This window comes from Pongo pygmaeus, chromosome 7, assembly GCF_028885625.2.
Source record: "Pongo pygmaeus isolate AG05252 chromosome 7, NHGRI_mPonPyg2-v2.0_pri, whole genome shotgun sequence".
Lineage (NCBI taxonomy): Eukaryota > Metazoa > Chordata > Mammalia > Primates > Hominidae > Pongo > Pongo pygmaeus.
Window position 1 is genome coordinate 147,546,300 of NC_072380.2, and position 13,305 is coordinate 147,559,604.

The 13,305-nt window shown below is 44.9% G+C and overlaps 1 protein-coding gene across 12 annotated transcripts in view; it reads right to left on the reverse strand.

Annotated features, from left to right (window-relative positions):
* ZFAT (zinc finger and AT-hook domain containing) overlaps window positions 1-13,305 on the reverse strand; it is a 236,882-nt gene that overhangs the window by 173,468 nt on the left and 50,109 nt on the right. For all 12 annotated transcript variants that reach the window (XR_010127299.1, XM_054498875.2, XM_063669101.1 and 9 more), the window contains one exon: window positions 6,542-6,718. Coding sequence is in view for 11 of the 12 variants with exons in the window: in XM_054498875.2 (XP_054354850.2) it covers window positions 6,542-6,718 (177 nt within the window). In the remaining variant the exon portion in view is untranslated. The remainder of the gene's footprint in view (window positions 1-6,541; window positions 6,719-13,305) is intronic.

A 13,305-nucleotide genomic window follows, 5' to 3' on the forward strand; every position in this document is an offset into this window, starting at 1 on the left:
GGAGAAATTGGATCCTTTTTATGTTGTTGACTGAAATGTTTTTAAATGGTGCACCTCCTATTGAAAAAAGTTTGACAGTCCTTGAAAAACTTAAATATAGAATTGCCATATGACCCAGCAATACCACTCCTTGGTATATATCCAAGAGAAATGAAAACAAATATTCATGTGAAAACTTGTAAGCAAATGCTGATAGAAGCATTATTCAGTAGCCTAAAAGTGAAAACAACTCAAATGTCTATCAAAAGAGGAATGGATAGACAATATGTAGCATATGCATACAATGAAATATCACTCAGCCATAAAAAAGGAATGAAGCACTGATACATGCTACAATATGGATGAATCTTGAATGACTGCTTAATGGGTACAGAGCTATTTTTGGAGTAATGAAAATGTTCTGGAATTAGGTAGTTGTAGAAGTTGTACAATCTTGTAAACATACTAACACCATTGAATTTTATATTTTAAAATTCTTAAAATGGCAAATTTTATTTCATATGAATTTTATCTAAAAATAACAGGTAAAAAATAGTGAACTGGAAAATGGATCAGAAGTAAATATGCAGAATGCAGCACAAGATAAAAGCAAAGAAAACACAAAAGTTAGGGTAAAGGTATAGAGAAGGACTAGCAAACATTTAAGTCACAGAAAGATAATAAAGCAGAGGCAATACCACAAGGCAGAACAGTTTATATTCTTCTAAAATTTATAAAAATCATAAATCTATATGTTTAAGAAGACCAACCAACATCGATGTAAAAATTTACTTAATCCTACCTGGATGCATCACAGTAAAACTTTAGAAAACCAAAAACAAAGAGACTAGGGAATTAAAGCACTTAAAGTCAGATTGACAGCTGGCATCCTAACAACAATAAAAGCCAGGATTCAACGAAATAACATTTTCAATGTGCTGAAATGAAAAAAAAAAAAAAGCCAACCTACAATCCTATCCCCAAGAAAAATATTTGTTAAAAATAAAGACAATAGGCTGGGCACAGTGGCTCACACCTGTAATCCCAGCACTTCGGGAGCCTGAGGCAGGCAGATCACTTGATGTCAGGAGTTCAAGACCAGCCTAGCCAACATGGCAAAATCCCATCGCTACTAAAAATATAAAAATTAGCCGGAAATCGCTTGAACCCAGGAGGTGGAGGTAGCAGTGAGCTCAGATCGCGCCACTGCACTCCAGCCTGGGCAAATGAGCAAGACTCTGTCTCAAAATAATAATAATAAAGGTATAATTAGGACCACATCAGATAAACAATAACCAGGAGAGCTCATGATGAGCAGCTCCATTCAGATTTCTTTACAAAGAAATCTAAAGTGTATTCTATAGCAGAAAAAAACTCATCCATGGATGGAGATGGAATGGATGCAGATCCAAGGACTGAAGAGCCAGAAAGTCATAAATATGTAGCTAAATCTAAATGAACACTTACTGTATAAAATAATCATTATCATGCATTGTGAGGTTTAAAATGAGTATACACAGATTCTCTAAAGACAAGTGTTAATATTTTCTATACAAAGAGCTCCTACAAATCAATAAAGAGCAAACAAAAACATAGACAACTGATATGAACAGTAATTCACAGATGTGTAAATAGTCATTAAACATTAAACACTGTCAACCTCACTAGTGACCAGCAAAATGCAAATTAAAATGATACACCATTTTTTGTCTATCAAATTGGCAAAAACTCTTTAAAATAAGATAATATCCTTGGGTTGATGTGGATATGGAAAAACAGAAGATCTTAGATCCTAGTGAGAATATAAGTGGATAAAACCTTTCCAGAGAGCATTCTGATAAAACCCAGTAAACTTTTAAATAAGCATACCCTCTACACAGCAAATCTCCTAGGAATATAGCCAACGTGAATGCACAATGATATTCATGACAACATTTATTGTAACATTAGTTATAATAGCACAAAATCAGAGAGAAAACATATGTCATCAAAAAAAGAAAAGAAAGGTTGAGTAAATTATGCATTATCCATAGAAGTAAATACCATACAGACACTAAAAAAAATTAGGACATTTGTATGATAATACAAATAATACAGTATTGTGTACTTGACATTTGCTAAAAGAGGAGGTTGGGTTTTTGGTGGGTTTTTTTTTCATTATTATTATTATTATTATTATTATAAGTTTTAGGGTACATGTGCACAACGTGCAGGTTTGTTACAAATAGCAAAGACTTGGAACCAACCCAAATGTCTTTTTTTTTTGAAACAGGATCTCACTCTATCACCCAGGGTGGAGTGCAGTGGTGCAATCACAGCTCACTGTAGCCTCAACCTCCTGGCTCAGCCTCTCAAGTAGCTAGAACTACAGGCACATGCCGCTTTATCTGGCTTTTTTTTTTTTATTTTTTTTTTTTAGAGACAGAGTCCCATTATGTTGCCCAGGCTGGTCTCAAACTCCTGGGCTCAAGTGACCCTCCTCCCTCAACCTCTCAAAATGCTAGGATTACAGGCATAAGCCATCACACACAGGCAAAAAAGAACAGATCTTCTCACAATACACACACACACATAAAAAAGTTAACTACATGGGGTGATAGATAAATGAGTTAGCTTGGCTGTGACTTCACAATGTATATATATATCAAAATATCACATATACACCGTAAATACATACAATTTTTGTCAATTATACCTCAATAAAACAAAAAAAAGAAATTAGGAGACATGTCAGTACTGAAATGAAGAAATATCCAGTATATACTGCTGATATTTTTTTAAGGCTGCAGAACATATATTATGATCCCATTTTTGTTTCTTATTAAATAACAAAGCAATAACAGTGTATTTATGTTTACATATGCAGAGAAAAATTCTGGAAGCACATTTGTTAGCACCAATATTTCTAGAACTTGGAGGGCAGTTAGAAAAACGTGCTTTCCCCATATTATATTGCGTTAATTTTCTTTTACAGCAAGATTTCAAGGCCACACATGGGGGCTCATGCCTGTAATCTCAGTACTTTGGGAGGCCGAGGCAAGTGGATCACCTGAAGTCAGGAGTTCGAGATCAGCCTGGCCAACATGGCAAATCCATCTCTACTAAAAATACAAAAATTAGCTGGGTGTGGTGATGGACACCTGTAATCCCAGCTACTTCGGAGGCTGAGGCAGGAGAATCACTCGAACCCGGGAGACGGAGGTTGCAGTGAGCCAAGATCATGCCGTTGCACTCCAGCTAGGTGACAAGAGCAAACTTGTCAAAGTAAAAAAAAAAAAAATTACTCTTATAATTGGAAAAAAAAGTATAAAGTAAAAGTGTAATTGCTTTGATGGGTTTACCCACATAGTATATTCGCCCAGGAGAAGCACCAAAGTCCGTCTGGAGGAGTTAAGGGAAGTTTTACAAGTGTGGGTTCACCTGCAACACCACGGAGGGAAAAAGGAGCCAGGGGCCTAGAGGACCTCCAGCTGTTTGGCTATAAAAGGAGCCTACAGTATCAAGAGAAGGGCCCCACCGTGAACCCATGCTGCCAAGGGCACTCCATAGAAGTCAGGGGTCTTATACTCGTCAGAAGGATCCCCAGGTCAAATGAGTTTGAGGAGCCCTGCTTTGGGTGGGGAAAGCCACTGAAGTTTCTTGAGCAAAGGGTGACAGCTGGGATGGACGGAGGGCAGCAAGGCCCAAGGCAAGAAAGCAAGGACAACAAAAGGTAATTCATTCACTGGACACACATGGAAGGGGCTGTACCCTGTGTCAGGCCCCATGCCAGGACCTGAGGCTAAGAGCGGAACAGCCCAAATCCCTTCTTTGGGACATTTCCTGACAAGCAAGAGAAACACAGAGACAAATGAAAGCACACCCAGGTGAGACAGAACTGAAACAAGTCTAGTTGTGGGGTTCTGGGAGCCCAGAGAAAGGTCCTGCAGCCCCACTTGGGGCCAAACAAGCGTTCCTCAGGGTGACCCCAAGCTGTGTGATTCCCAGTTACATACAGGAGAGAACCAGCAAGAACACCTACAAGGGTCTTCCCAGGCAGGGGTGGCCTTTGCATTCAGTTGCTCCTCCGCCAGCAGTCGGGGGCCCGTGGCTGTAGATCAGTGATGAGAGGGAGGAGAGGGGCATGGGGGACGGTTGAGAGGGAGGTGAATCTCCGGGAAGGGGCAGGAGCTCAGGGCCAGCTCCTACATGAATGGCACTGTCTCTCACTAATGCTGGTTAGGCGTGGAAGGGTGGAAGTCGGAAAATGCACCTTACAACACTGACACTCATAATTCTACGTGAATTCTGCTTTTTTAGCATTTATTCATTTCCTATTTATAAAAGAAATGAAAGGCAGGGTGCGGTGGCTCACGCCTGTAATCCCAGCATTCTGGGAGGCCTAGGTGGGTGGATTGCTTGAGTCTAGGAGTTTGAGACCAGCCTGAGCAACATAGTGAAACCCTGTCTCTACAACAAATACAAAAATTAGCTGGGTGTGGTGGCGGGCAGGTGTAGTCACACCTCTCACCTCAGGTGGCTGAGGTGAGAGGAACGCTTGAGCCCAAAAGGTGGAGGTGGCAGTGAGCCAAGATCACGCCACTGCATTCGAGCCTGGGCAACAGAGTGAGACTCAGTCTCAAAAAAAAATGAAAAAATTAAAAATTAAAATTTCTCTCTTATCTACATCTCATTTATAAAGAAGAGAATCTTAATGAGCAAAGAACTAAAAGCTTTGCAAGAGCCAGTCTAGAAGTTCTTTCCACGTTGATCCACATGGCTTCTATCTGCCATATGAATTGGACAAGAGACATTATCCATTTTTCTGAGTTCATATACATTCAGCCCCAGAGGCAAGTACACAGATGAAACCCTGTCTCTACAAACAATACAAAAATTAGCTGGGTGTGGTGGCGGGCGCCTGTAGTCATAGCTACCCAGGTGGCTGAGGTGAGAGGAATGCTTGAGCCCAAAAGGCGGAGGTGACTAAACACAGTTCTTGACTAAAGCCCTCTCTGTGAAGCTGTACTCTTTAGAAAGCAAGGCACTGACTGCTCAGCAGGGAATTGGGCCATGGAGTGGGCCATGGAGCTTTGTGGGTGTCACAGAGCTTCTGGCCAGGGGTCAGGACTCACACAGGCTGGGTGGGCAGAGGGAGTGCACTGAACTGCAAGGCCCCTGGCACCAAGCAGGTTCTGACTCTCAGTGCCCCATGCAAACTTTCCTCCTCTACCCCAAAGCAAAGGGTTTCAAGTGTGCGCTACTGGTTGAGACGCAATTACATATAACTTTCCTCCTCACTCCTGCTTCCGCTAAATGGGGAGAGGACAGGTCCACTCACAAGGCCTGTGAGGAGCTGAGCACGCCATGGACACACACCCTATTAGCTGACGGTGATGACAGAAGAAATACTAACTGCTGCTCCTTATTCACCCACCACTAGCTTTGGGTGCTGCATCTTTTTTGTTTTTCACTTTATGCCACTAACAGTAACTTTCAGAACTTCCTAACTTCCCAAAAACTTAATCTTCTGTCAGGCATGTTTCTCTGAGAACCCTGGGAATGACCAGAGGGACTTATTAACCAAAACATTTTTTGTTTGGAATCTCTCCTCGTTAATAGTGTCCGACAGATGATGAATAGCCAGCCTATTTAGAAATGCCAGTCTGAATATTCCCAGGAAAGAGCCAGTGGATTATTAGTGTGGCTGATGAACTCTGCGATGGGACACTGACTGCTATGCATTGGGCTTCTGCACAGGTGCCCGGTTGCTGTCCTTTATCTTAGGGTTTTGTGAGGATCTTTGCAGCGGTTCCTCATGTGCTATATGTTTTCTCTGTCTGTGGGGACCTAATTACAGTGCCTGGATGGTTTCTCTGATCCATGCACCTGCTGCATCTGATAACCACATAGTGATAGATGTCCAGACACTACAGACAAGATGCATCTCACTTTGCACATTGACTGTGAACCCAAAGGATTCTGTGCAAATCAAAGCTTTGCAATGTGAATCCTTGTTCCAGGTTTATAGGAACAGTTGGAAAATGCTGTAAGATTATATAGACTTATTTATTAATCACGTATGTTAGAACAACAGCTTCCTTTTATCATGTTCTGTGTGCCAGGCATCATCTTAGGTCCTGTAGGTATATTCTTTAACTTCATCCTCACAGACCCCCTTGTAACCAGCATATTTCTCTTCATTTGTCCAGATAAGCAAAGTGAGGCTTGGAGAAGTAACATCATTGGCTTCAGGTAATGCAGCCAGCAGGTACTAGGGCTGGGTTAAACCCACACTTGTCTGACAACGAGCTCATGTTTTTCACACTATTGAATACTGCCACTTCCTTTCATTCATTCATTCATTCATTCATTTGCCAACCAGACACTGGAGGACACCTACAGGGGGCCAGGTATGGGATTTCAAAGACACAATCTCATTTGAGCATATCTACAATTGGACACTTATTGTGACTTCTGGTTTGGAAATGTGGATTTTCTAGGCTTCTGCTATGCCCACGGAGCAAATCAACATCAACAGGTATGTCAGAAGGTATCCTGCCCCACTCCCTAGCCCCCTTACCATCTCCGGTTTTGCTTGAGTTGGGGGGTTCAGGTGTACTCAGAGGCCTAAGGGGAATAATAATCTCATCAACATTAACCCCTTCTTCCATGTGCTTCTCTGAAACGTGGGAGAGGAGTTCCGACTGATTTGGTGAGAAGAGGTTACAACATTTACACATAAAGATGGCCGTGTTTTCTGTAAGGAAGAAAAAAAGGAAAATATGTTATTTCATCTCCACATAAACAATTATTACTTCCAATTACTGCCAAAGAAAATACCGAAAGCTGCCCTTCTGAGCCATCACCAGCCTCTACCAGATGGTGTCCCTCTGGCAGTCACCTCCACGGCAGGCCACTCGCTTTCATCTTCAGGGAGCTCCAAGGGCCAGAAAGTTCTTTATTCAGTATTTCAACCCTCAGTCCTTCTGGATAGTGTCTAATACAAACCTCCTTGTTACCCAAATCTACTCATCAGCCCAGATTCTGGGATAAGTACAGCCAAATAAAAAACAAATATGCGGCTGGGCGCAGTGGCTCACACCTGTAATCCCAGCACTTTGGGAGGCCGAGGCAGGCGGATCACTAGGTCAGGAGATCGAGACCATCCTGGCTAACACGGTAAAATCCCGTCTCTACTAAAAATACAAAAAATTAGCCAGGCATGGCGGCGTGTGCCTGTAGTCCCAGCTACTCTGGAGGCTGAGGCAGAAGGATGGCGTGAACCCGGGAGGTGGAGCTTGCAGTGAGCTGAGACTGCGGCACTGCACTCAAGCCTGGGCGACAGAGCGAGACTCTGTCTCAAAAAAAAAAAAATATATATATATATATACATATATATATATATGCAACTTAAAAAACTAAATCCTACCCGTCAAATGAATGAACTGCACACTGATGGCAATTAAGGAGTCTTGCTAGATTCTCTCAAATTAGGTGCAAGGAAAAACTGACCACAATAGCATTTCTCAAGAGCCAAGCACCTTTCAATGAAACGATGGGAATTTGTTGCCTCTTTAAAGCCACTGAATTCCTATTTAAAGCATTCTCATTGTTCAAAAAATTTACCAATAGTTCATTATGTTCATATCACTATACTAGGCAGGAAGACACAGTAAGGGAAATAAAACACTCACTTTTTAGACTGATAAAATAATTATAGGTATATACAAAATATTAAATTCAGGATTCAATAACAATTAAAAGCCTGATCTTTGTATTATTATTTTCACATTTAGACTGAAAGGAAGTGGCTTTGTCCACTGAAAAGGACAATGGCTTTGGAGTGAAAGGCCCAGGTTAAATTCCCAACTCGTCCCTAAATGCTGGAAAGCTGGGGACCTCAGAGAAGCAGTCATCTGTCAGTTGCTGGAATCCATAGGAACTTTGGGGATGGAACATGCCTGTTCAGCAGCAAGAACCCAGCAGACACTCAGAAAGCACAACACTGACTCGGCGTAACTCTGCACCCATGGTGTGCCCTCGCCCAGCAGCTGGACGGCTGGCAATCCATACCCGGCTCCCCTCGGCATCCCCCTCACCAGCCTCCTGGGGAGTCTCAACGCTGCCTGGAAGTCACATGCAACTTCTATGCCATTTACTGCCTGGCGATGCTGGACAAATACGTGGCAATCATACGAGCTGTGTGCTCCCTGGTGATGGTGAGCGAGTATGTCATCCTCCTCGCTCCTCACTCTCAACAGCTGACCTTGCTTCATATCTCACTGGAAGCAGCCAGAAAACAACTGCCTCTGCCACTCCTTCCAGCCCGCCTGCGTCTTCAGCTGTCTCCCCACCTCGCTCCTGCTGGTTTGAAGGTGGGCATAGTGAGGGAGACACAAGGTGTGTGGGTGAGGGCAGTGGCCCACCCCAGAGCAGGGGTATCACATCTCTGATATTGTCTGGAATTGTTGGTTCATGGAGATACTAAAAGCAAACCAACACTTCACTTGTGTGATCATTACTTTCAAATTCTCTAAAGATAGCGCATGCCTGATTGCCTGCACCCAGGAAGATGCTCCCACAGCCCTGTGTGAGAAGGTTAGTAGACAAAGGGTGCATGATGGCTTGTGTGTGCAGAACTCACCCTCTCTGATGATTGTTCTCCAGGTCATCAATTCTTCCCTCGGTACTAGATCTTTCCATTGGCCTATAAGCATACTCTTATTCTCCCATCTTAAAATGAAAACATCTCCTGATCCCCACTCCCCCAACCCATTTCTCTCCTCTTTACAGTAAAACTCTCCTACCAGAAAGAGGAAATGAGGAAAGGCAACAGTCCAACCAGCCATGCTGGCATGAAGGTGTAGCCCTTGGAAGGCACTGGAGTCCTGGGAGCAAGCCCCTCCCTGGGCTCACAGAAAGACTTTCTCCGTGCACTAGCAGGGAGGTAACGACCTGAGAGAATTCTTTCCTACGAACAACACATGAAATCAAAATTTAACAAAGCAGAACATTGCTTCGTCAATGAAAATCTCTCACAGATACTGCCAATCGATATCGTTTTTTTCCAGGAAACGTTCTATTCCTAAGGAACCCAAAATGCCTCCCGAACGAGAAGAGATTAGAGTAATACATTTTTCTTTATAGGAGGCCAAGTTGTTTCCAATGTGCTTCCTGCTAATCCTACAAAAATCCAATGATTTAGGCAGAAAGGGGTTTGTAATCTCCAGTCCAAAGGTAGGAAACTGAAGCTGAGAGAGGAAAAGCAACTTGCTCAAGTCATTATGGGCAAGAGGCAGGGACCAGATTCTCTCCTACCTGCATTTGACACGAGTTGTTTGGCTACAGCCCATGAGCTGAGTTCCTCCAAGTTATAGCTAAAATACTTAAGACTCTACACCCAGCAGCATCTGAAATAAAACTCATTACAGCAAAGAGAGTAATCCCCAAAGCACATGTCAACTTCAAATGTGTTCATTTCAGTGTCCACTGAGCAGTAACCACAGATGGGCCCCACACCAGACACTGGAGACAGTGATGAATCAGGCATGAGGTCCAGGCCCTGCCACAAGAGGAGGCCACCGTCTCACTGAATAGATAGACATGCCACAGAACAATCTCATGTAATGATTTTTACTGAAATTATTTCATAGACATGTCACAGAACAATCTCATGTAATGGTTTTTACTGAAATTATTTCCCAATACCTATAAGTATTCTTGGTTCCTAGGATGCTCTCAGGAAAATGGGAATTCTGTGACATGCAACAGAGCTGAACTTCTGGGGACCACAGGGCTATTACAACGGGTCTCCTAGTTCAAAGGTACACAAAGCACTGCCTAGAGATTATATAAATAAAACTATTTTGCATTTATATATGACAAAGTGTTGGAGACTACTGGAAATAAACTACTGCTCAGCTATTCCACACTACCTGAAGGCCTGAGGACCCTAGGTGGCACCTGGCCTTGGCCATCTGTTATGAATTTGCGTAACACATGTGTCTGTGTGCTCAGCTCTCTCAGGCAGGGAAACTGGACCTGGAGCTCCCGAGGTGGAGGCAGAGACAAACACAGGAACCTGGAACGACTCTCACATAACAGAAGGCTCTGCCACGTGACGTGGGCCATGAGAGTGGGGTGGATCCCGATCTGGACAGGCTGCCATGGACAGGAGAGGCTTCTCAGCCGAGGGACAACCAGAGCTCAGTGCTGCAGGGCAGTGAAACTCCAGGAAGGGCACATGGGCAGGAGACATGCAGGCTCAAGGAGGAAACACACAGAGTGCCGTGGAGGCAGGAGGGAGGGAAATGAGTGGATCTGCTGACAACACAGGGACCTGTGCCCGCAGGGACTGAGATCCCCAGCACAGTCACTGGGCAGGCACTGGCAGCTCCTGAGAGAGCCAGGAGTCCACCAGCAGAGCAAAGGCAAGGAGAAACTGTGTCTGAAGGGGCTGGCCCTGGAGGAGAGGCCCCACGTGCCTGAGCTGCGCCAGCTCCCCTGCGTGTCCACACCCTGGATTCTGCATGGCCCCATCACATGGCTCCCCCTAGAATGTGAGGTCACTGGAAACAGCATCTGGCTAGCCTTGGACACCTCGGTGCACCTGGAGGACAGCAAGTGGCCGTGGCGGAATGAGGGAGGGAGAAGGAAGGAGTACATCGGCCCAAGACGGGTGGGACTGACACCAAAGAGCCTGTCCAGGGATGAAAGCAGAGATGATGGCCTGAGACACAGGTATGCAGAGGAGTCAGGCCAAGCAGGCATCACACCATCACTGACTAGAAATGGCCAACAACAGAGACAGGAAAGGCAGATGTGCTCCCAAGGGAGCAAGGACAGGTCTGATGGGCTGGATCAGGTGGTTTTGGGCAGGACATCAGCATGCAGATGCCTACTAGGAGCAGGCAGCACAAGACAGGGTGGGGTTCAGCTACAGTGGGGCAGAGAAATGGGGTCAGCATGCAAGGAGGAACATCAAGCCTAAAGATGGAAAGTGTCAAGAAGCCAAATCCTTCCAAAGGCCCTGTCTCAGTCCATCTGAGTAGCTATCACAAAATGCCACAACTGGGTGGTGGCTTATTAACAGAACTTTATTTCTCACAGTTCTGGAGGCTAGGAAGTCTGAGATAGAGGCACTGGCAGAATCAACGCTTGGCAAGGGCTGCTTCCTGGTTCATAGCTGGTGCCTTCTTGCTGTGTCCTCACATGGTGGAAGGGGCAAGGTAGCTCTTTGGGGTTTCTTTTATAACGGCACTAACTCCATTCATGAGGGCCCCACTCTCATGACCTGACCACCTCCCAAAGGCCCCATCTGCTAGGCCATCACATTAGGGGGTAGGTTTTGATCTATGAATTTTAGAAGGAAACAAACATTCAGCTCATAGCAAGCAACAAACAGAAGACCCAGTCCTTAGTGACAGAGAAAGCCCTTAGGGAGAAGGTGGAAGAGAAGAGGGGCTGCTCCTGAAAAATGCAGCAAGAATGGGGAGGGCAGGCACTGGATCCAGCCATGAGGAAGACACTGGTAACCTCAAAAAGTGAGATTTCCCTAACATGGCCACAGAGTCGCACAATGTGGCTGAGATCAAGGCAGGGATATTCAGAAAGCAGGCACCCTCATCAGGCCTGGGGAAGGTTTGCTCTAACAAAAGGAAGCATCCTTTGGCTGGCTGGGTGACAATGGCCACCGCCAAGCACTGGCTACACTGGACAAATGACTTTTACCAGCTTTCCAAGACTTCCAAGCCTTTGAGTAAAAGGCCAGCATCTATATTAAAATTACAAAATAATAAGAGGTCTGGTCAGCAGGGAGGCGAGCGTGCAGAAAGAGTGTGCAGAGAGCATGTAAAAAGGCCAGAGGGGAGGCAGCCCAGTGTGTCCTGAGCCTCCCCATCTCTCTGGCCTGCAAGGCAGCCTCTTTTGGGTCATCTGCCCACAGAGGACTGCTCAGAGGTTTCCAGGGAGTCTAGCTTTTGGGACCAGCCCTATGCCCAGGACCACTTCTCCCTACAAAGTTGCTCTGCAGCACAGACACGCACACACAGACATATACAAGGGTGGTGGAGTCTGCTGCTCTCATGAACGAATACTGCCATGGCAAAGGGGCCAAGAGCCTCAAAGACACTCGCTCATAACTTCTGACCAGTGGTTTTCCTCCTTGAGATCCTGCCTTCATGATCATCCAAAACTAGAACCGGGATTGTGCACTAAGATATTCAACACACAAGCAAGTTCCCAGAAGCAACCAAAGTGCTCAGCAGTGGACAAATCCTGACACTCACAAAACAAATTATGATACAGCCACTGAAAATCATATTTCAAAGAATACTGAATGGCACAGGGAAATGCTCCTAATGAACACTAAGTTTTAAAGAATGGAATACTCAGCTATTTGGTATGAATACAATTTTGTTATTAATGGATAGATATTATTTATGAATAGATGGAAGGAAGGAGAGCTGGCCAGGATTAAAGGAAATATGCCAAAATTTTCACTGTGAAACTTTTTTAAAAAATAACTTCTGCCTGTAATCCCAGTACTATGGGAGGGCAAGGTGGGCGAATCACGAGGTCAGGAGTGCGAAACCAGCCTGGCCAATATAGTGAAACCCCGTCTCTACTAAAAACACAAAAAATTAGCCGGCGGTGGTGGCATGCACCTATAATCCCAGCTACTCGAGAGGCTGAGGTAGGAGAATTGCTTGAACCTGGGAGGTGGAGGATGCAGTGAGTCGAGATTGTGCCACTGTACTCCAGCCTGGGTGACAGAGCAAGACTCTGTCTCAAAATAATAATAAAAATAATAACATCTGTATTTTTTACAATGAGTCTAAATAACATTTAAAAGTCGGAAAGACTGCTAGGCACGGTAAAGGATGACACAGCAGACCCAGCATGGTTCAAGAGGATCCACTCTAAGCTGCTCAGGCAAGGATGATGTCTTATTCAAGTCCATGTCCCCAGCCTGGCATATGATAGGTGTTCAACTAATGAAGAAGCTGAGTTGCATGCTGCAAATCATGAAGACTGTGAGCAGAGGAAAGGGGAAAGCCTTGGCTGAAGTGCCTGGGAAGTTACGGGAGGAGGCACTTGAATGGATCTTGAAAGGCAGCCAGACCTGCACAGGAGGTCACGGAAGGGGCTCCCAGACTCCAGAATGCATCAGTCATGGGCTCTACCCCCCACCCCACCCCTACGAACACTCCCTCATTCAATCCCCCCCCCTCTGCTGGCCGGCCCATGATCCCCACTCTACAGTACAGGACGGAGGGTCAGAGAGGCTGACTTCCCCTCAGCCGGGGAAGTGCAGGGGCAAGCAGAACCCGGATCTCCCTGACC